Raw genomic sequence first — 24,844 nt, 5'->3', positions numbered from 1 at the left:
TCTCCCATCATTCACTCACCCTCATGCCATTCCAGATGTCTATGTCTTTCTTTCTTCTGCTGAACACAAACAAAGATTTTAAGAAGAATATATTAGCTCTGTAGGTCCATACAATGCAAGTGAATGGCCAGAACTTTGAAGGTACAAAAAGCCTATAAAGGCAGCATAAAAGCAAGGTGGTTAAATCTATGTCTTCAGAAGTAAAATGATAAGTGTGGGTGAGAATCAGATCAATATTTAATTATTTTTTACTATAAACCTGTACTTTCACTTTCACATTCTTCTTTTGTTTTTGGCAATTTACATTCTTTGTGAATATCACCACCTACTGGGCAGGGAGGAGAATTTATATGAAAAAAAAGGACTTAAATATTGTTCTGTTTCTCCCCCACACCTATCATATTGCTTTTGAAGATATGGATTTAACCACTGGAGTCTTATGGATTACTTTTATGCTACATTTATGTGATTTTTGGACCTTCAAATTTCTGGCCACCATTCACTTGAATTGTATGGACCTACAGAGCTGAAAGTTTCTTCTAAAAACCTTTGTTGTGTTCTGCAGAAGAAAGAATGTCATACACATCTGGGACGACACGAGGGTGAGTAAATGATGAGAGAATTTTCATATTTGTTTGAACCATACTTTTAAGGACAAATTCTCTTAGACTTGTGTACATATTACTTTACATTATATATTGGTGTTGTCCTTAGACTTCAACTTAATTTATTTTGCTTTTCTTTGTAGGCATGCTTAGTTGATGAAATAGAGGAGGCATTTGAAACGACAAAATGGAACACATATGTCAGATATGTGTCGAATAACAAAAGTCTTCTTTATGTTTTGATCTTAATTCTTATTATTGCTGCAATTGAGGTAATTGCAATATTTGTTGTGTATTTCTTGTGAATATTTTTTGGGTTATAATCTACATGTACCCACCACTGTATTCACAGTCTGTGTATTGGCTTGTGCTATTAATACTGTAAGATTATTTTTAAAACTGAAGTCCGTAAACGGAATTGCAACCATGTGTCTTCCATTGGTTGGACTAACAAATGGTCCCGCCCCAAACTCATGCAATTGGTTTAGCCAATGTTGCTGTGTCGGGCTAGTTAGGATGCTCAAAGACACAGAGAAATGTTTTGATAGTGCCACAGAGCCACAATGCTTACTGTACACTTTTCAGAGAAATCAACCTACAGTTCTTATGGTTGTCTCTGCTTATAGCCTGAAATAGGTTTTTTAACATTGAAAAAATGCACACTTCATAATGTCTTTTCTTCCCATACCTATTATTTTAGGTTTAGTAATCATATTTATGTCATATGTGTTTTGAGGTTGCAGGTTCTGTTGCAGGGATTTTTCTTATAACTGAGTAAGTGTTTTATTCTGTACCTCATTTTGTCCGTTAATGTAAACTAGTAGTAGCTTGACAGTAGCTGTCAAGGACAGGCACTGTTGAATTTTGTGAAGCTTCATATGATTCATTTGTCAACCTCACTTCAGTAAAGGTGGAAATTGTATTTTTATCAATCCAAAAATATTGCATTTTCTCTATTTTCTTGCAGTGAACTTTGGAAAGAGGAGCATCACCGGTTCGACCCAAATATAACAAATTATTCCAACATTTCGTCACCTGGAAAAAACGATGCCATCATTGTGACCCCCACCAGCAGCTATTACATTCTCTACATCTACGTAGCCACATCAGAGAGCCTCCTGGCTATAGGATTTTTCCGGGGTCTTCCTCTTGTCCACACCATGATCACAATCTCCAAGAAATTGCACCAGAAGATGTTGCGTGCTGTCCTCAGGGCACCAATGTCTGTGCTTAATCCCATGAAGACAGGTCAGTGTTCTGTTGGGCTAGAATAAATAGAAGTAAACTTTGTTATCACAGCACCTTTTCTTGACATCTTGCTTTATTATTAGTATCCTGCTGTCATTTTTGCAGGTCGAATCATGAATAGGTTCACCAAAGACATGGCCACTATAGACGACATGCTTCCTTTGCTCATGTTTGACTTTGTCCAGGTTTGTGACTCATCTTATAAACATTAATTTTTGTAAGCATTGCTTTTAAGATGGGTTTAGTGTAGCGTTGCTCAGTCTAGGATCTGCTGATCTACTTGTGCCAGTCGAGTTTATTTCTAGCTCTGATGATCAATACTGTACACTTGAATCAGCTAATCATAGGCTGAATCCAAATTCATGTACTTAGTATACCAGATCAAAATTAAAGCTGATGTGTGTAATTCTTTCAATGTTACAATATTTTGTTTCGTATTACAGCTTAAAATGCAGAATCAACTATAAGTAATATATTGTGGCTCTGTAAATATATCTAAACAACATGAACTGATGACAAAATAACTTTGTAATGTTGACAAATTCATTGCATTAGAGTATGTATTGTCTTTAGACTTTACTTTTCTTTCTACAGTTGACTGTGGTGGTGGTAGGATGTATTCTCGTGGTGTCCATCGTCCGGCCATACATATTTCTTGCAGCTACTCCCCTGGCTATCATATTCATTGGGATGAGGAAGTACTTTTTGCATACAGGTCAACAGCTGAAGCAGATGGAGACAGAAGGTAAGACCAGATAGGGAGCGTTCTTTGCATGCAGTTGTTAGATAAGTTTTTTGCAGGCTAATAAGCTGTTGGCAAAGGGATCCCTGACACACTTGTGTGGGCATAGTGTATCTCTTTGATTGTAATGCTGAATGTGCTAGCATGTGGCTTGCTGCCAGGGATAAGAAGGCCAGTTAAACAGGGCACTGATGGTAGGTCAGTGCTAGGTCCGAAAACAGGGGAGGAGCAGAGGATGTATGAATCAACCAGAAAGGGAAAGGATATCTCAGAGGAAATGGCATTGGGTGTGTGGTCAGTGCTTTGTCTCTCTCCACAAATCAATCAACTATGGCCAGTTGCAGCAGTTGGGGTGTCATGCACCTATTCTGTTTTGAGGGGTTACTGAAGGAAGTTCTAACTCTCTTGGTGCCTTAGGCAAGAGATGACATGGCCAAAGCAATATAGTTGAAGTCAGAAGTTTACATACACCTTAGCAAAATACATTTAAACTCCATTTTTCACAATTCCTGACATTTAATCATAGAAAACATTCCCTGTCTTAGGTCAGTTAGGAACACTACTTTATTTTTAAAAAGTGAATGTCAGAATAATAGAAGAGAGTATAATCTTGGTTAGTATTTGGTAGCATTGCCTTTAAATTGTTTAACTTAGATCAAATGTTTTAGGTAGCCTCCCACAAGCTTTTGGAATTTTGGCCCATTCCACCAGACAGAACTGGATGTCAGGTGTGTAGGCCTCCTTGCTCACACACACTTTTTCAATTCTGCCAACAAATTTTCTATCAGGTTGAGGTTAAGGCTTTGTGATGGCCACTCCAATACCTTGACCTTGTTGTCCTTAAGCCATTTTGCCACAACATTGGAGGTATGCTTGGGGTCATCGTCCATTTGGAAGACCCATTTGTGACCACGCTTTAACTTCCTGGCTGATGTCTTGAGATTTTGCTTCAGTATATCCACATAATTTTCCTTCCTCATGATTCCATCTATTTTGTGAAGTGCACCAGTCCCTCCTGCAGCAAAGCACCCCACAATGAACATGATTCTGCCACCCCCATGCTTCACGGTTGGGATGGTGTTCTTCGGCTTGTAAGCCTCACCCTTTTTCCTTCAAACATAATGATGGTCATTATGCCAAACAGTTACATTTTTATTTCATCAGACAGAGGACATTTCTTCAAAAAGTAAGATATTTGTCACCATGTGCACTTGCAAACTGTAGTCTGGCTTTTTTATGGTGGTTTTGGAGCAGTGGCTTCTTCCTTGCTGAGCAGGCTTTCAAGTTGTGTCGGACTAATTTTACAGTGGATAGATACTTTTCTACCCGTTTCCTCCAGCATGTTCACAAGGTCCTTTGGTGTTGCTCTGGGACTGATTTGAAATGTTCACACCAAACTACGTTCATCTCTAGGAGACAGAATGTGTCTCCTTCCTGAGCTTTATGATGGCTGCATGGTCGCGTGGTATTTATACTTGCATTCTGTTGTTTGTACAAATGAACGTGGTACCTTCAGGCATTTGGAAATTGCTCCCAAGTATGAACTTGTGGAGGACCAAAATTTTTTCTGAGTTCTTTGCTTATTTCTTTTGATTTTCCCATAATGTCAAACAAAGAGGCACTGAGTTTGAAGGTTGGCCTTAAAATGTAATCACAGGTACACTCCAATTAGCCTATCAGAATCTAATTGCCGAAAGGCTTGTCATAATTTTCTGGAATTTTCCAAGCTGCTTAGTTAACTTAATGTTTGTAAACTTCTGACCCTGACTTCTGATATATATATATATATATGAATCAAGCAAATGTACAACTGATCTTGATAGCCAGTGACCACTGTATATAAAAGAGCAGTGTTGATATTTTATGTTCCATGGGGGAAAAGGAACAATGTTTGTTTTTTTATAACAATGTGAAACCTAGTTTTCAAATAAAAAAATAATTTTTGGCTTTCAAAATTCACTTGACTCAAAAATGTAATTAAGAAACATTTGGAAGTATGGAAAGCAACTGGAGCTTTCCATACTTTGTAATACAGAGTTGACGGGGTCCTAAAAACCCAACAAGGGATTTCCTTTGATGCTTGCCTGACATCCTTCTCTCACCATCAACAACTGATAACAACGTTAATGGGAGGGATCCTAGAAAACTGTGCAAACCATATTATTTTTCAGACAAGAGGAGCTAAAGGTATTGTCTTGCCCATATAAGGGAAAGGAATGTTGCAGGGAAAGCCGTGATGAATGTGAAAAATGTGATGATTTTGTGATATCGTGGGTAGCTGAACGTGGATTAGTTAGTTTTGTTTATGAAGTTGATTGAAGGCCACAGCACAGAGGGCAGTACTTTTATTTCTTCCTTCCTCTTCCTCACCCCTTCTGCTATAAGAAATTTGAAAATGAAAGGACAGATAATGAAAAAATACTGTAAGCACTGAGATTTAAAGTTAAAGGGATAGTTCACCCAAAATGAAAATTCTGTCAGAATTTACTCATGCTGTTCCAAACCACTATGACTATTTTTGTGTTAACCACTCTTTGGAATATAATTAAAAGTGAAAGGGGACATGTTTTGTCGAGGTCCAAAATGCAGAAGCACTATAAAAGAATCATGAAAGAAGTCCATAGGACTAACCGATATACTGGCGAGGCCCATAAATTGCCCAATATTTTTATAATGTGATGATGCTGAAAATTTATAAAATGGGATGAATAAACGGGTACACCATGAGAAGCTGCCACCCTGCTCGGCATCAGGCATTTGTTGACATATTTTTTCCCTCTATGTAAAGTAATGTTTATTTTTTTTCCTTGTTTAGCTCGGAGTCCAATTTTTTCACACCTCATGATCTCGCTGAAGGGTCTGTGGACCATAAGGGCCTTTGAACGTCAGGCCTACTTTGAGAACTTGTTCCAGAAGGCCATGAACACCCACACAGCCACCTGGTTCCTCTACCTGTCAACCCTACGATGGTTCCTCTTCCGGGCCGACATCATCTTTGTATTCTTTTTCACGCTGGCCGCATGGATTGCGGTAGGAACCAACCGTAAGACCGCTCCTCCTTCTATCTAGGCAAGATATGTGAGAGTGCACTAAACAAGCAGCAGAGTATTTAGAGTGAGCGGATGCCACTATTTATCTGAGGGTTCTTCATGTAATAAGTGCTTGGTGTGGACAAAAATGCAATGAACGCTTGATTTAGGGAGTTTTACAGAAAATTAATTTAATAAGAGGTAATTGCAAGCAATGCGTTGAAAATTCCTTTGAATTGCAGTATTGAGTCATTGCGAGTGCTGTGGTACTTTATGTTTATACTTGCTTATTGGTGTGTGTGTGTGTGTGTGTGTGTGTGTGTGTGTATTATTCCACAGAAGATAAACCGGGTGAGACTGGTATCATCATATGCCTGGCAATGCTCATTCTAGGCAACTTCCAGTGGTGTGTTGCCACCAGCATTGCAGTAGAGGGAATGGTATGTGCATCTTCATTCTAGGTGTCAATAAGTAAAAGTAGTGATACTGCTAACTTAAAGGAATATTCTGGGTTCAATACAAATTAAGCTCTATCGACAGCATCTGTGGCATAATGTCGATTACTACAAAAATACTACAACAAGACACTTCATCACTTAATTAAGAAGTGATTATATCTATGCCCTATTCCCTTTGATGACAACTACCCTCCACTGTAACAGTTAGTCAAAACTAAATTTTTAAGCAATTCTTATTGGAAAATCTGTTTGGAATGACCCTACAGTATGGATTGTGCTCCCTTCGAAGTGCCTACTTTATCTATAGATATATATATATATATATATATATATATATATATATATATATATATATATACACACACTCACCTAAAGGATTATTAGGAACACCTGTTCAATTTCTCATTAATGCAATTATCTAATCAACCAATCACATGGCAGTTGCTTCAATGCATTTAGGGGTGTGGTCCTGGTCAAGACAATCTCCTGAACTCCAAACTGAATGTCAGAATGGGAAAGAAAGGTGATTTAAGCAATTTTGAACGTGGCATGGTTGTTGGTGCCAGACGGGCCAGTCTGAGTATTTCACAATCTGCTCAGTTACTGGGATTTTCACGCACAACCATTTCTAGGGTTTACAAAGAATGGTGTGAAAAGGAAAAACATCCAGTATGCGGCAGTCCTGTGGGCGAAAATGCCTTGTTGATGCTAGAGGTCAGAGGAGAATGGGCCGACTGATTCAAGCTGATAGAAGAGCAACTTTGCCTGAAAAAACCACTCGTTACAACCGAGGTATGCAGCAAAGCATTTGTGAAGCCACAACATGCACAACATTGAGGCGGATGGGCTACAACAGCAGAAGACCCCACCAGGTAACACTCATCTCCACTACAAATAGGAAAAAGAGGCTACAATTTGCAAGAGTTCACCAAAATTGGACAGTTGAAGACTGGAAAAATGTTGCCTGGTCTGATGAGTCTCAATTTCTGTTGAGACATTCAGATGGTAGAGTCAGAATTTGGTGTAAACAGAATGAGAACATGGATCCATCATGCCTTGTTACCACTGTGCAGGCTGGTGGTGGTGGTGTAATGGTGTGTGGGATGCTTTCTTGGCACACTTTAGGCCCCTTAGTGCCAATTGGGCATCGTTTAAATGCCACGGCCTACCTGAGCATTGTTTCTGACCATGTCCATCCCTTTATGGCCACCATGTACCCATCCTCTGATGGCTACTTCCAGCAGGATAATGCACCATGTCACAAAGCTTGAATCATTTCAAATTGGTTTCTTGAACATGAGAATGAGCTTACTGTACTAAAATGGCCCCCACAGTAACCAGATCTCAACCCAATAGAGCATCTTTGGGATGTGGTGGAACGGGAGCTTCGTGCCCTGGATGTGCATCCCACAAATCTCCATCAACTGCAAGATGCATCCTATAAATATGGTCCAACATTTCTAAAGAATGCTTTCAGCACCTTGTTGAATCAATGCCACATAGAATTAAGGCAGTTCTGAAGGCGAAAGGGGGTCAAACACAGTATTAGTATGGTGTTCCTAATAATCCTTTAGGTGAGTGTATATACATACATACAGTATCTCACAAAAGTGAGTACACCGCTCACATTTTTGTAAATATTTGATTATATCTTTTCATATGACAACACTGAAGAAATGATACTTTGCTACAATGTAAAGTAGTGAGTGTACAGCTAGTATAACAGTGTAAATTTGCTGTACCCTCAAAATAACTCAACACACAGCCATTAATGTCTAAACCGCTGGCAACAAAAGTGAGAACACCCCTACATTAAAATGTCCAAATTGGGCCCAATTAGCCATTTTCCCTCCCTGGTGTCATGTGACTCGTTAGTGTTACAAGGTCTCAGGTGTGAATGGGGAGCAGGTGTGTTAAATTTGGTGTCATCGCTCTCACACTCCCTCATACTGGTCACTGGAAGTTCATCATGACACCTCATGGCAAAGAACTCTCTGAAGATCTGAAAAAAAGAATTGTTGCTCTATATAAAGCCTGCAAACAGTTTGCTGAAGACAAGCAGACTAAGGACATGGATTACTGGAACCATGTCCTGTGGTCTGATGAGACCAAGATAAACTTATTTGGTTCAGATGGTGTCAAGCGTGCGTGGCGGAAACCAGGTGAGGAGTTTAAAGACAAGTCTGCCTTGCCTACAGTCAAGCATGGTGGTGAGAGTGTCGTGGTCTGGGGCTGCATGAGTGCTGCCGGCAATGGGGAGCTACAGTTGAGGGTGAAGGTGATGGACTGGCCAAGCATGTCTCCAGACATGAGCATCTGTGGGGCATCCTCAAACGGAAGGTGGAGGAGCACAAGGTCTCTAACATCCACCAGCTCTGTGATGTCGTCATGGAGGAGTGGAAGAGGACTCCAGTGGCAACCTGTGAAGTTCTGGTGAACTCCATGCCCAAGAGGGTTAAAGCAGTGCTGGAAAATAATGGTGGCCACACAAAATATTGACATTTTCACTTAGGGGTGTACTAACTTTTGTTGCCACCGGTTTAGACATTAATGGCTGTGTGTTGAGTTATTTTGAGGGTACAGCAAATTTACACTGTTATACAATCTGTACACTCACTACTTTACATTGTAGCAAAGTGTCATTTCTTCAGTGTTGTCACATGAAAAGATATAATCAAATATTTACAAAAATGTGAGGGGTGTACTCACTTTTGTGAGATACTGTATATATATATATATATATATATATATATATATATATATATATATATATATATATCCCAAGGATGAGACATGGAAACAAATAGAATAATATTAGTGTAGATGCCATTCACTTTAAAGCAGAGGTATATAATATGAGAAGTGTTTCCTTCCAGCAAACCTGATTAATGCAGCATAGCTATGGGTTGAGGTATAAATGAGGTGTATGCCTGGCTGAAGAGATGAGGCTTTAGTCTAGACAGAGAGTGTGTCTGAGTCCCGAACAATGCTAGGGAGGCTATTCCATAGTTTAGGAGCCAAATAGGAAAAGGATATACCTCCTTTTGTGGATTTTGAGATTCTAGGTACCATCAAAAGGCCGGAATTTTGTAATCATTGTGAACGGAATGGATTATAGTGTGAAAGAAGGTCGCTTAAGTACTGATAAGCTACACTATTCAAAGCTTTATAAGTAATTAAGAGAATTTTTTTAATTGTATTTTGATCTAATTGTGGTTTATTTACAGTATTAAACCTGCTGAGCATCCTCCCAGTAATAAACTACAATAATCTAGTCTTGAGATGAATGCATGAATTAGCTTTTCGGCATCAGAAACAGAGAGGATGCGTTGTAATTTTGCAATATTACTTAGTTGGAAGAATGCTGTTCTTCAAATATTGGAAATTAGATTTTTTTTTAGGGACAGACTGCTATCAAACATAACACCCAAGCATGGCCGTAGCTAGTGGGGTGAAAGGTGGTAATGATTCTAGGGGCCCAAAGGTGCAGGGGGGCCCCACAGCAAATTCTAAACAGTATTTTATTATAGGAAAGAGGTCCAGAGAAATATACAGTCAGGGGGCCCAGAATACCTTGCTATGGCCCTGCATCCAAGCTCTTAATGGTACAAGACAATGTAACAGTGCATTCATCAAGAGACAAATTATATTCTAGCAGCTTATATCTAGAGGTTTTTTGTCCAATAATTAATACTTCTGTTTTGTCAGAATTTAGTAGAAGGTAATTTTTAGCCATCCAGTTATTAAGATCATTGATACATTCTGTTAACTTGGAGAATTGGGAAATTTCACCAGGTCCCTGGGAAATACAAAGTTGAAAAACGTCAGCATAACAGTGCAAACTAATTCCACGGTTCCTAATAATGTCTCACAGGGGAAGCATATACTGTACAAGGAGAAAAGCAGAGGACATTATACTGAGCTCTTCGACACTCCATACTTTACCACTCTGTGTAAACGAGAAATTGTTATATCAAGTAGTAAAGTAGAGGTCAATAAATAGGACCAAAACCATGCTATTGCCCGTCCACAAATGCTAACATACTGTAATTCTCGTGATCTATGGTGACGAAGGCAGCACTAAATCTAAAATGACTAGAAGAGAAATGGAGCAGCAGTCAGATGATAAGAGTCATTCTTAACTCAGACAAGTCATTCGTAACTCTAATAAGTGACTGAAATGCTTCTATCTTTGAAAAAATGAACACAGTTGGGAGGACACTCTCGTTTCTAGTATTTTAGACACAAAAGGGAGATTTGAGAAGTTAATGGGGCCAATCTGTAAACATTAACATACTCACTGTTTTAAAAGTATAGCCACAAGATGTAAACAATATGCTTGTTAACATGATTTTATTGTGATAAAACCGCTTACTAACCCTTTCTGTTTTATCCAATTTTACAGCCTTGTTGCCATGATAACATAACAATGTAAACCCTAAAACGACCATAAAAACAATGATATAAACAGCTTAACAGCTCAAATAATGCACAAGATTTGACAGAAGAATTATTGTAAGTTCTTTTATAAAATTATAAGCATCACATTTCTGCCTTTTAATCCCTCCAAACAGTGGCCTTATTCACTTCCGTTGCAAGTGCCTTGCTCTAACCTTGATTTTTGCTTTTTTTTTTTTTAACAAAATGAGGGATGTAAACACATTTAATTCTGTCATATTTTACTTACCCTCATATCATTATAAATCTTTATATCTTCCATGGAGCACAAATGGAAATTTTAGATGAATTTAGAGAACGAAGAACAGCCTCAGTCACCATTCACTTTCATTGTATGGAAAATAAAATCCAATGAAAGTGAATAGTGACTGAGACTAAAACACTGGCTCCTCTCCTCATCTCCTTTTGTGTTCCATGAAAGAAATAAAGTAATATGGGTTTTAAACAACTTAAGTGTGAGTAAATGATGATTAATTTAGAGTAGTGTGACTAGATTTTCCAGTTAATGAACTAGTTCAAATAAATGATTAAGGGAGTCCTTGTGCAGAAGTCACAGCTTCTTTTTTGAAGCAAGCTATTTAGTTAATTGTTGTTAATTTAGTTTATTACTATGTTTCAACTGACTGACATAAAATAGGGTGTTTTCTAGTTTTATTAGTTGTATTTAGTGTAAATTAATTGGTAACACTTTACAATAAGGTTCCATTTATTATTATTAGTCAACAACATTAGTTAAAATGAACTAACAATGAACAATACTTTTACAGCATTTATTAATTTCAACATCTAGTACATTTGTAAAATTATAAGTTGTATACAGTATGTTAACATTAGTAAATTCACTATGAACTAACATGAACAATTGTATTTTATAAATGCTGTAAAGAAATATATGGTTAATAATTAGTTTATTATGCCTAATACATTAACTAACATTAACGAATGGAACCTTACTGTTAAGTGTTAGCTATTTATTTGATACATTTTGTTCTTATTCAACTTGTTGAATGTCATACTAATTGAGATCTTTATTGTTTTTGTGCCACTTAAACAACTATGATTGCAGAATTAAATAATATCTTATTAGCTATAATATATTATTATATGATATACAGTATAGTTTTATTTTTAAAAAGCTTTCCTTTCATAAATAGATTCAAAGTATTTGCTAACTACTTTTGAAAAGTTTAGCTTGACTCTAGTTTAGCTACACTTTTGTGCACTCCTACACCTAGTGACTTGCAGTAAAGTCTTTTGTTTTTCTGGCTTCTTTTTCTCACAAAAAAAAAAAAAAAATGCATACCAGCTTGTTTTTTCAGTTGTACTAGAGTGCAGAATTTGTCCCGTTCTCAAACGCTAAGAAAAATATTGTTTTTTTCAGTCAGTTTTCCCAAAGTGCATAACTGACGGGGCTTATCAAGGTGCAGGACGTTTTGTTTTTCCGCTCAATATACCCAAGTAGAATAGTGACAATGATACTGATACTCATATGTTGTGGCTCTTTATTTTTGCCTGTGGCATACACAGACTGTAACTTTATGCACACTCATACTGCCTCCCTAAGCACACAAAAACACAGAGGTCAAGCGTAATTTAAAGGCTAAACAAACCACATGCAGCTTGGACTTCGGTGTACCTGATTACATCATAACCCCTCTAATCCTTCTTCCACTAGATGCGTTCTGTTGACCGGGTGTTCAAGTTTATTGACTTACCATCCGAGACACCCAAACTGGACCGAAGCAAAGGCTCGGACCTGATTATTGAGAACGTAGATGCTCTGCCTGACACAAGCTGGCCCAACCGCGGTATGATTGATGTGCGGAATGTTACGGTGAAATACACAGGAGCAGGTCACGCTGTACTTAAGAACCTCTCTTTCAGTGTGGAGGGTGGACAACGGGTATGTACAAGCCATAATTGTTCGAATTCCCACACTTAGACATAGTACACCAAAACTTGAAATTTCAGTCATTATTTACATACTCACATGTTACAAACTCGTATGACTTTCTTTCGTCCATGGAACATCAAAGGAGATGTTAGGCAGTATGCTAGTTTCAATCACAGGGGAGTGTCCAGATTGGCCAAATTCTAAACTATGATTTTGTCATTTCATAACACTAGGTAGAACCTTGTTGGTTTAAATTGAAGTGGGAAGCAGCGTCAAGGAATGACATTGGGAAACACTGCATACAGTCATTCTAAATTAAATATGGCTTAAACGCACACTGTAGATCATACTGCATGTCACATCCCCAAGGCCACGACACTGAAGCGCACCTGTGACGCACCATTTCACTATAATTCAACAGCTCAGTCTCGAGGAAGTTCCAGAATGGCTAAAATCTCTTACATCAACTTTAAATAAACAATATTCCACTATATGAAAATTCTGAAAATGTACTTCTCTTATTATTATCATTCTTATTCTGATTATTATCAGGGACATGGTGTTCATGCAACCCTTGAATGTGACTGTGTCCCACTTGGGACACCCCAGTCATAAAAGTCTGGACACACCACTGCTCAGTCACTATTCACTTTCATTGCATTTTTTTCCCCATACAATGAAAGTGAATGGTGACTGATGGCGTCATTTTGACTAACTTCTCATTTTGTCTTCCATGGATGAAAGTAAGTCATACAGGTTTGGAACATCCTGACAGTGATATAAATGTGACTTGAATATAAAAAAAATAAAAAATGTAATTATTAATATTATTTTTCTTTTTATGAAAATGCATGCTAACAAGAAAACAAGGTGGTTTTGACTTGTTTTATTTAATGCATATATTCAAATGAGGCATTTTATAGGTCAATTGTATCTAAGAACAGTATTACCATAAAGCTTAAATTGTGCTTTGTTTTTAATAAGTAACAGGTTTTGGAAACAGACAGCAGATTTTGCTAAAGTGTAAAATTCTCATTTTGCAAATCTCTTATGTGTTTAGCCTCATAGATATTAGAGAGATTATTTGTGAGTTCCTTTGAAGCATTTTTATGAAATCCATGTAGGAAGTACATACAGTAAATGGAGTCATCTAATACAATTGAATGTGTTACATGAATTGCTGTAGATTTACTGCAATATCCATCACATTTAAAGCTGATCTTCACAGTTTTGTTGTGAAATTTGAGGTTAGATTGATTTTGATCGTGTGGCTTTCTTCAGGTGGGTATCTTGGGCCGAACAGGTTCTGGGAAAAGCACTCTGTTCAATGCTTTCATGAAGCTGGTTTACACCGATGGAAACATCTCCATTGATGGAGTCAACTGGAACAAAATGCCACTTCAGAAGTGGAGAAAAGCTTTCGGTGTGGTGCCTCAGGTAACTTTGAGTGCAGTGGATGCCTTCTCTTATACTTCTTTTTCATATCTTTTGATAACTTGATATCTCTCACATTTTATTTATGAAATGTCTCCGTCTAAACCTCCACAGAAAGTCTTCATCTTTACGGGAACATTCCGGATGAACCTGGACCCTTATGGTTGCCATAGTGATGAGGAACTGTGGCAGGTTGTTGAGGAGGTGGGTTTCTTTGCTGCAGGGGTCCAGAGCAATGATCTTGGCTTGATGCCTAGTAGTTTGATGACCCTTTTTTGTTAGTGCAATTCAGACTGAAGCAGCATTGTCTCTTCAGCTGTTGGTATGGCAACACTTTATTTGATAACAGTTTTTTGGTTAGAATTTAGGTCTAATGTGTTTTGATGACAACAATTGATGTTTATACAATACAAGGAGCCCTTTCATTGTTCACCATCAAAAACTGATGTCATTTAATGAAGGCCATACATTAGTTCTAAAATAGGATGAAATGTGCTGGTAATATATTAGTGCACATATGAAAATGATTAAAGATCAATAGTGTATTATTAAAGATCAACTCGAATGTGAATTATTGTGTGTGATTTCCAATCGCCAGTTGGGACTGCAAAAATAAACATTGTTTTCGAACAGCTTTTTCGAACACTCTTGAACAATCTGCCATTGATGATTAAACAGATAGTCCCACCCCAAACTCACACCATTGGTTAAGTCAGTGTTGTTGTGTCGGGTCAGACTAGGGGTTGCACAAACTAGTCGATTACAGCTAACGAAGTTCACACAGTCAGGCTGAGTCGCTCACCATGTGATTTAAAAAAACACATCTATAGGAAAAACATTGGTTGCGAAGCCTGGTGGCTCTGCACTAAAAAGGCGGAGTGGCTCAAATTTAGGCTGTGATGTTCTGTTTTACTCACATTAAAAGATGCACTTCAGAACTTGTTTCTTTACTGTGTCGCTCTGCTAAACAATGCAACGCGTTAACGTATCAACAATCTTATGATTATGCATTCTCCATATGTGTATTGCACATATTCAGAACATTCCATAAGCTACTCTGATAAAGATGACAAACATGCTATGGTAACCTGCAAGATATTCAAATTGGCCTTCAAATACAACCTCTTTGCTCTTTCAAGAACATGATTAGGCAACAGTTAGTAAAGCACATCAAGTTGAAGTCCAATGACCAGACCGAATACGTTCTGATTGTCAACTGTGTGTTCGGACATCAGGCTTGGATGTTCGCTTCTTCAAGAGTCCACTGACATGACAGAATGCATCTACACTGTAGTCTGCACACTAGATCCTGTGGCTGGGAATTATGTCATGACTAGTCTAAATCACAACTAATGGGCTCAACTAGACGACTATTAAAACCCAGTAGTCGTGCAACTCCTAGGCTGGAGAGGCTGCTCAAAAAGGCACAGTGCTAACAGTCTGAGGAAATCAACTAACAAATGGCTTACTTACAGTATAGTTGTCTCTGCATATTAAGCTGGATAGGCGAAAGTATTTTAATATAAAAAAAGTTATACACTTCAGATTTAACAATAGATACTTACTTTACTCCTATTCTGATCATTTTTGAAAGACTTGGATGAGCAATGATGTCACTGCTGTGCTTGTGTAAAGGTTGGTCTCAAGTCCATGATTGAACAGTTTCCTGATAAACTGGACTTTCAGCTGGAATATGGAGGCTACGTACTGACTTATGGCCATAAACAGCTCATATGTCTAGCTCGCTCCATCCTCAGCAGAGCTCGCATCCTCCTTCTGGATGAGCCTAGCGCCCACCTCGATCCAATGTGAGTACCAACGGCATTAATAAAAAAATGAATACTGAAAAACTGGTTAAACATAATTGAAGCCTGAACAGGTTATCTATGTTATAATAATTAGTATTGAAAATAAAAAAGACAAGCAAATAGACTATAATAAATAATGGTCTTCCATCTATAAAATTCATGTTCATGTTGTTTGTTTTGAAAATATGATTTGGACTATTAATCTACCCAGACTGCAGATTTTATGGAAAGTACACAATGGTTGCTGAGCTTTGTCTTTTGTTTCAGAACAATAAAGGTGTTAAAGAAGACACTACGGCAGTCTTTTTCCAAATGCACTATATTACTGTCTGAACATAAAGTAGAACCACTACTTGAGTGCCAGTCTTTTTTGGTAAGGCTCTCCATTAACTTATACCATCAACACTGCTCATGTCAATTATTTCCTTATTTGCAATTATTATCATATTTTTTAACTGTTTATTAAGCGGTTAAGTTTTTAAGTTTGCGTTTAGGTGGAAAAATGGAGGTTGGCATAAGATTAAGCTGCTTTAAGTGACTTCTGCACCAACAGTGTCACCCAATGGAATTGCAGAAGTAATAAGTTTACAAACAGACTTCCCAAAGACTCCTGCCTTCTTACATTTAAAACTGGTAGTCCCACCCTGAACTCATGCCATTAGCAGAAAGCCATTTCCAAGTTTTCTTTTGGATCTTTAGTGATATAGGTCAGGTAGTGGAGATATGTCATGTGATATTCAAAAATAAATACATATATTTCCCTTTCAGCAGCTTTAATTTGGTGGCAGATGTTAAGGGAAAAAAAGACTTTTAAAAGGAATATTCCAGGTTCAATACAAGTTAATCTCAATCGAGATTCTAATTGTCTCACTGTAACCTCAATTTTTGCCTTTTTTGTTTTTTTAAGGATGGACGATTGAAAATGATTTGTTGTGGTAATCAACATTATTCCACAAATGCTGTTGATTGAGCTTAACTTGTATTGAACCCATAATATTCCTTTAACTGTCATTTAATTTAGCTGTATTAAAAACTGTAATAATGTTTCAAATGTAAAGTTTATTCTTTACCTCTTCTGTGAATCTCTGTGCTACAGATGATGGAGAAAGGCCAGGTGAAGACGTACGAGTCCATTCAGGGGCTGCTGAATGAGACCAGTCATCTAAAGCAAGCCATAAGTCCAGCCGAGCAGCTCAAACTCTTTCCCCGCCGGAATTCTAGCATGCACATTCCTCAATCCAAACTCTGCTCTGTTACTCAAACACTCCAGGAGGAGGCAGAGGACTATATCCAAGATACTCGCCTCTGAAAATCTCAAACTGGACTTCATACTCAAGCTTTTTATAAAGGTCTCCAAATTGTACATTATTTTGGATGGCCTATCATTGGAACACATTTGAGAAGGTGATTGTTATGAACAAGATATGATAGAAGCCACAGGAGGTACTTCATTGACTCATAATGCACAAAGTGGGACCAGGAATATTGAACACCACAAACTATCTGTTGATCATGTCAAAAGTTTTCATCTTCTAGTTTGCTCGTAACATTTAATTTATTGAGACTATCTGACATTCTTTGAAAGAGCAGCAACTGTGCTTGCATGAATCATGAAAATTAAGTTACTCTTTATTGTTTCATTTCTTCAGATATGTCATGGAATTGACAATTAATTTTTGACTTTTTAAAAGTGTAAATATATACAAAAGACTTATGTAAAATAAATATATTTTTCAAGACTTTCTTTCCCTCCTCATTTGTGTTTGTTGTTAATTAAAGCAGGTTTTGTGTTTTGCGTCATCAGAAATGACCTCACAGTACTTTGTGTGTAATAGTGTATCCTGACAGTGAAGATTCAGGGGACAGGACTCAAAAACTTAGGAGATGATAAACTATTACAGCTGAATAGTTGAATTATTATTATTATTTCAAATAAAGAAATCAGTCGCATCAAGGGTGTGTGCAGATGTTTTGAGAAAGAAAACCAAAGGCTGATGTTGATGTCTAGGATAGTGCATTTTAATTCTTGTGCTTGGAGGAAACAGAACAATATTTTCTGAACCTCATCAGACAACTATAATACAGTTCATCAGAGGTCGACTATAATCTCTTCTGTACATATGAACAATAATGACTTAAAGAAATATTGTTTATCCAATGTGTTCAATACAGAAGACAAATGAAAACGTAATGCGCTGCACTTGAAATATTGTAGTTGGGGTCAAGCCAGTCACTGAGCACGCATGAGAGTAATCGAAAATACTAATTATGGCTTAACGGACAAAACAAAATATCCTGTGTTTGCAATGACGGTACTTATTGCCACATTCAGTTAGCTTTGAAACGAGTGAAAAAATATTAACCAAAATTTAATATTACAAACAATATATATACAGTTCTCATTTTCCCTACACATTCCTCCAATGTACAAGCGTAATATCACACACGCGCACACACGCACTAATCTATACAACATTTAAGTTCCCAGTTCTTATTTACACATTTGGTAAAACCCTGATTTTGACAGTTTTTAAAACTTACCTTTCACCTATTTAAACATAACACTTAATTGAAAATACTAAAGAGCAAAAAGACTACTAGCTCTTACTTCGATCCAAAACATTTGACCTAAAAAGCAAGTGTTCAAGTGTTTCTGTATTATCTTACTTTTGTCAAATTTCTTTGCTTAAACAGTTTTATATATTAAAACTATGGTCCCAAAGTACAGTACACAATGTAATATAGTGTAACAAGTATGGACATGTACAAATACTAAAATGCTGCCAGTAACCTAACTTCACAACACAGAGGGTGATAACAAGGGCAGTGGGAGGAATCTATTGTTGATTACTGTATTCTTTATTACAGTTTGGGTCCAGGATCCAGATCTGGTCTTGTTTAAAGTTGTTTGTGTTGTTGGGGGATGTGGGCTGCCTTGCTCTGCTGCTCGTGGAGGCTCTGCTCGAGTTAGTACCTTGAAATTGAATGGAACTGCTGCTGCTAGTGTTCACTTGCTGAGCCCCTCTGCTGCTTGGGATGGGCAGATGAGACCTGGGCCTCGTCGCCCGCTGAGGTGAAGAGTGGCGACTGTCATTCTTTTCACAGACAAAACAATATATGAAAAATAAACAAATAATGAGAATTCTGCCATTATTTACTCACTCTCATGTTGTTTCAACCTGGTGTGCTTTATTTTTTTATTTAAAGGAACACAAAATGATGTAGCCTTTGCCATACAAAGACAGTTTACTGCTCAGAAAAGGATAAAAGCAGCATAAATGTAGTCCGTATGAGTTAAATTATCTCGATTCTAATACAAGTCTTCAGAAGTCGATAGCTTCATGGGATAACAAGATTATCAGTGAATGACCCTGATATACTTCATACAAAGTCAAAAACGAATGGGTGTGACATCATTTAGAACAAAATCTGGCCAGAAACGTGTTTTCGTTTCGGTGCTTTGTAACAGCTTGTCTGGGCAACCTTTTAGGAAAAATTATTACGGCCTCCTAAACACCTTACTGCCATTGGTCCAATTCATTGGTAGGTGTGACCTGGAGCTCCACCTACTTTGAGGCTGACAGCTAATTTTTTTCTCATCTTTCAGTCAGTTAAGTTAATTCAAAATGAACACATCGGAGCTCCTTTTACTGGCCTCATGTGAATTCTACTCATAGAATAAGGCATAAAGTCATTTATAACACATTTTAATGTCACATACATTAGTTACGGTTTTACTGAACTTCCTAATATTTAAATGTATCTCTAAACGCCTCCCACAGCGATGTGGTGGGTATCTACATTTTTGCAAACAGTATACCATTGCTAAGCTGTTTAGAACTTCTTTTTACCCTTGAACTAAGGACAAAGAAGAACTTCTCCAGAAGTATATCAGGGCCTTTAAATATCAGTCTGTTCCTCACACAAACCTAGCGTATGACTACTGAAGATTTTTTGGTCCTTTTTGGAGCTTGACACCCACTGGTTAATATGAACGGTGTAAAGGTTTTTCAAAAATGTGTACTTTGGTGTTCCACTAAAAAGTAACAGCACATGGGTTTAGATCAACATGAGTGAGTAAATGATGGAATGTTCATTCACAAAAATTTCACACACCTTGAACATGGTGATTTTTAAAGACTTGCCTTCTGTGGTGGAGAATGGGCAATATCTACAACACTGTCTGTTGTAACAGGGCGTGTCTGGGGTTGTGTGACCTCTCCATCACTCCTGTGATGTGTGGGCAGATTAGAGTCTGGAGGCATGATGAAGTCCTCTTTAGAGAGAGCAATCTGTACCAGGTAAAAGGAAATGAACACACTTCTTCAATTCCTAGAAAATGCAAGGCCATGTACATATTGCCATACTGTACATATTGTCAGACAAAGTAGCAAGAACAAACAGCCTCTGAGACAATTGCAAGTAGTTTTATTTTATAGAAATCCAAGTACAGACCAGAGGACAATATTTAAGACTATGCAACATTTTAGGCACTTGTGAAAAATTTTTAATATTGAGGACTTCTTCAAAAATAATGCCATAGCAAGTTTTCATTTAACAATGAATGTCATACAAAGTCCAGTAAACATAAAAAAAGTGAATTCAATATTTGGTGTGACCACCTTTGCCTTCAACAGCACAATTTCACCTAGATACAGCTGGACAGTTCTTCTTGGTAGCTGTAAGATAGGATTTTCCAAACATCTTGGAGAATTCACCACAGATGTTCACACAAATCTATTTAGACTGTCTCAATTGCTTCTGTCTCTTTACAATGTTCAGTGGGGGGCTCTGTGGGGGCCAGGACATCTGTTGCAGGGCTCCCTGTTCTTCTATTCTATTCTATTTGCAAAAGTAATGTTTGGGACTCTAAAATTAATTTTGATTGACACACTAAAGCTGAAGATATAAATAACCATCTTAAGACAAATATCTTGTCAAACATCTTCTGTGCCTAAAACGTTTGCACAGTACTGTCGGTCTTATTAAAGGAATATTCTAGGTACAAGTTAAACTCTATTGTCAGTATCTGTGATGGGTTGTTGATTACCACAGAAAACTTTGAATCGACCCACTAATGCATTTAAGTTAATGTCAAGGGCACATGGCATATACAAAGGGGGCATTTCTTAAAGGAAAAGCAGTAAAATAATAAACAAAACTAAATAAAAAAAATTTACTATATGAACCCTTTAAAAAATGTATTTGCCATCTAAAATAAGTTATGGTATATAACAAGCTGTATACTATTATACCTAAATGGACAGCTTACCGGTACATTTAAAAAAGGATTTAAAGATTTAGTTAAGTCAAATAGCTGGGAAGCAGTGGCAGCATGAATTCAATAAAAGTTTCAAAAATACATCTATAGGCTTATTTATGTACATGTGAATATTTATGGTGTATAGGCCTATGTATGTGACTACATGACAGTGGATTACCTTGCTTATGTCAGGCTCAGATTTGCTAAAGCACATGGTCTGGAGTTCCCGGATAACATAATTCTCATCATCAGAGTAGAGAGAAAGACCAACAGCAACTCCATCACCGAGTCTGCATGAACACATTGACATATTGAACACTGCCATCTGCTGGTTGTATAAACACACGCACAGTCAGAGGAAACAAACCTTGTGTGATTGGCATTTGCCACTTGATGAGCTTCTGAATTAGCCAGAGATCCTATAAATACATTAAAACATTTTTTTATTAATAAACACTGTAATTAATAGAAATAATTTTGATATACATCTTATTAATGAAGACCACATACTGCAAGATCAAAACAATACATTTCCCCACACCTTCTCTTAAGGAGCAGCTAGAGCTCCTCCCAAGGGCGGTGTTTCCTTTCTTCCGTGGACTAGTATTGGCTCGTCTCCAACTGCCACTATCACGCCCTTTTCTGCCACCTTTTCTGTAAGATGAGCCAATCGTGGAAAGAGACAAACATCCTCCTTGGAACTCTGGTAAAAGCCTGTCAATCTCTAACCACACCAACAGGGGAAAAACAGTGTTCATTATTATAGAGGTATTTTCTGGAATACTGGATTCTGATTGGTCAATCGCTGCGTTTTACAGTCAAATATTTCAAATATTACAAACAACCGTTGTCACAGGCCAGAGATTTCTTTTTGTAAGCTGTACTAGTTTTATGTCTCTAGTCTCAGTCTATGGACACTTTCTTGTCTCATAATTACATCATTTCAAATCAATATTCCATGTCCATTTACTAATTTATTAAGAAATTCGCCATCTTATAAGTGGGATAACGGTCCTGATCACACTGTCAGTAAGTTAATACCACACAACTTACTGCAAGATTTAATGTTTAACTGCTGATGGTGGTTTACCTGGTCTGGGCAGTGGGCAGCCTTGTAGCACGGCTTTATTCAGGAGGATATTAAGAGCTGCTTTGACTACAGCCCTCTGACCTGGGCTCAGACCTTTGTTGTTGGAAGACCGTCGCTGGGAGGGAGAGCGCTTGGCTGTTACTCTTGATATAACAGCATCCTCGACGCGTGGGACTATGACTGCATTCCAAAGCCTTGCCAACCACCTAAACACAAAGAAACATAAACAAAACCCTAAAGATATAGACCACTATTTACAAAAAATCCCCACAATGCACAATTACAAAGCATTTAAAAACGGCATGAGAAAGACATGCGTGGACGTTGTATTTTGGCTTTGCTATACACAACGCATAATTTAAATGAATAAACTGTCTGGTCTCAGTTCAGGAGACTCTGTGCTGTCAGTAAATGGTTAAACTTTTGATGCTAGAGTAATTTGACCAAACAACATGGTGTGTAGACCATAGCGGAGTTTGTCTTTGGGAGAAACACCAACAAAACTACATCTTGTAAGAAGCCTAATTAGGTTTTTACACTGAAACCTGTTTGAGTCAAAAGATTAGAGTCTCTAGTTTCATCCGATATGTCATTTTTTAAATTTTTGTGATTTATTGTGAAATGCCACGCTGCTAAACACAATGTACACTGTATTTTAAGGCATATTTTCCTTAGAAATCCTATATTTACTTTTATTGAGAATCAACGGTTTCATCCAAAAGCTGAAAAATTTGCTTTCAGAGGCTTTTAATCAGAATTAATCAGTGTTTCCCTTTAATTACCTAGATGTGGCGGCCCGCCATGGTTTCATAATGAACAGAAAATATTTGTACACTTCTCATAATAACATAAAAGATCTCTAACGTTTAGGCAAAGCATCTCTCACTCCCAGTCAGTCAGCTTCAGCCCCTCCCCTACTGTACGCGCGCTTGCTCGCTCACACACACAAACATACACATTGGAACCGTTAACGCTTTAACCAGCGGCTCTGACAATGTAACTATTTTCAGCATCTGAGGAGCGAGTTCAACACAGGTAACCACTTTTGCTTAATTTCTTTGATTGCTCACAGGGCACGACATTAACGCTTTTCCGGGACAAGTGGATTTTTGAAGGGGCAAGTGAAAATGAATTTTACTTGCCTGACCTGACAAGCAGACTGATTAAAACATCAATAACAAAAAAATAACCAGCAGTATTTGTGATAGCCTAGGCCTGTCTCACTTAAATGAAAGCTCATATTCTTAATCTGCTGTTGAAAGTAATCCAGAGCACTTAATTTTATTATTCGTATCTAGTAACAGCTGCACCCTGTTTGATTGACAGACGGCTTATGTGTGTGTGCTGAACATGCACGTGTTATGAAAATGCTCACTCTAATGCGCACCTGAATGGTCAAACACATTTCAAAATTCTGCTAAAATGCCCGTCTTGGTGAGGTATTCATGTAAACACAGATAGTGATGTCTAAAGTGAATGTAAACAGCGGAGGAAAAAGGCAGATATGTATTAAAATTTCAGCCTTGTAAGTATAAATGTATTAATAGATCTGCTGCTGTCTAGTGTGTCATTATAATACTCAAACAAACATAACAAGAAAACAAAATAACACTCACTGCTCTTGACTGAGTAACTTTAGTAGCTTTAAAAAGTATGAATGTATTATTATCATACAGTGAAGACCAGTAGTATTTTTATGTTGCATTTAATTCTGAATGTTTACTTGAATATTTGATACTGCTGTTAAAAATCCCTGAATTTTCTTAATTTGTATTCTTTGTTCTATTATTTTTAATCTATTTCTATTCATTTCTGAGTTGTATTGTTATATATTTCGAATTGTTTACTAGTCTTGAATAATTACTTGAAACCAATTCTTCCATAATTAACATATTAGTTATTGTTATTATTAATTGTGGTTTTAATGCTGGTATTGAGAATCGTCAAATTTCACTACAGACTGCAGAAATTTTGGTATTGTAATAATGTAAAGCCTTTATTGCACATGGTAGCTCTTGCTGCAATAACATGATGAAAAAGTAGATCTCATTCCATAGAACTACGAGCACTCCTGCTGTAAATGATGGTGATGGAGGCTTTGCTTTATTTGACCCTTACCATATGTGACATAAAATAGTTATCATATGACAATAGCCTCCACTCCAACCCAGTGCAGTTTACATTTCTGTCACAGAGAACGGAGTTGATTGCATAGGTACACTATTAGTAAAAATATACAACATGTTTTTGACATGTTACTTGAGCATATATCTTAAATGTCCTTTTTTCTCTCCGTACAAGTTACTTCTTTACTCTGACAAGTGAATGGCCAATTTACTTGTCCAGAATACAAGCACAAGACAATGCTTAATGTCGAGCCCTGGCTCAAATATATGCTCTAGTCGATTTTGTGTTTTGACCATTTGTGAACTGCGTTAAACTCTGTGTCATTTAGGCTTTGTGGGTGTGACTTTTTTGCTGTGTCATCACCATTTATATTTTACAACCAGTGTTTTTATGCTTAAATTCAAATGCAAAATTTTTACACAAGCACAAAGATCTGGCCTCTTAATTTTGCTCTCAAAATTTAGCTCTTTAAAATATACAACATTTTCTTCAGGGGGTCCATGCCCCCAGACCCCCTAGAGCAGGGGTGTCCAATACGTTGATTGCAAAGGCAATGCTGGTAGATCGCACAAAATTTAAATGTACTTTCGTTAAATTTTAAAAATAAATATAATGTCTTTCCTTCTTTTAGTTTCTGTTTGACTTGCACTTGATGAGTAAATATTGACCAGGCGAGGTTTTGTTTATT

The 24,844-nt window shown here is 37.4% G+C and overlaps 2 protein-coding genes across 4 annotated transcripts in view; one reads left to right on the top strand and one right to left on the bottom strand.

Annotated features, from left to right (window-relative positions):
- Positions 1–16,985, top strand: part of LOC127661473 (cystic fibrosis transmembrane conductance regulator-like) — a 42,317-nt gene extending 25,332 nt beyond the window's left edge. The window contains 13 exon segments of the mRNA XM_052152214.1: positions 749–906; positions 1,587–1,626; positions 1,628–1,853; positions 1,959–2,038; positions 2,448–2,598; positions 5,411–5,638; positions 5,964–6,064; positions 12,216–12,443; positions 13,716–13,871; positions 13,983–14,072; positions 15,504–15,676; positions 15,944–16,049; positions 16,773–16,985. Coding sequence (XP_052008174.1) covers positions 749–906; positions 1,587–1,626; positions 1,628–1,853; positions 1,959–2,038; positions 2,448–2,598; positions 5,411–5,638; positions 5,964–6,064; positions 12,216–12,443; positions 13,716–13,871; positions 13,983–14,072; positions 15,504–15,676; positions 15,944–16,049; positions 16,773–16,985 — 1,950 coding nt within the window.
- Positions 16,986–17,679: 694 nt separating this feature from the next.
- Positions 17,680–24,844, bottom strand: part of LOC127661729 (cortactin-binding protein 2-like) — a 66,509-nt gene continuing 59,344 nt past the window's right edge. The window contains exons 18-23 of one of the 3 annotated variants that reach the window (XM_052152576.1): positions 22,030–22,235; positions 21,481–21,663; positions 21,307–21,358; positions 21,118–21,229; positions 19,822–19,968; positions 17,680–18,771 (exon numbers count right to left, since the gene is read on the bottom strand). In XM_052152576.1, coding sequence (XP_052008536.1) covers positions 18,514–18,771; positions 19,822–19,968; positions 21,118–21,229; positions 21,307–21,358; positions 21,481–21,663; positions 22,030–22,235 — 958 coding nt within the window. In that variant the 3' untranslated portion in view covers positions 17,680–18,513. Of the gene's footprint in view, positions 18,772–19,792; positions 19,969–21,117; positions 21,230–21,306; positions 21,359–21,480; positions 21,664–22,029; positions 22,236–24,844 lie in introns of all 3 variants that reach the window. The other 2 variants (XM_052152577.1, XM_052152578.1) reach the window with 2 other exon arrangements.

Source organism: Xyrauchen texanus, chromosome 21 (genome assembly GCF_025860055.1).
Source record: "Xyrauchen texanus isolate HMW12.3.18 chromosome 21, RBS_HiC_50CHRs, whole genome shotgun sequence".
Taxonomy (NCBI): domain Eukaryota; kingdom Metazoa; phylum Chordata; class Actinopteri; order Cypriniformes; family Catostomidae; genus Xyrauchen; species Xyrauchen texanus.
The sequence above is the reverse complement of the archived record's forward strand: the minus strand, read 5'-3'. Positions and strand labels throughout refer to the sequence as shown.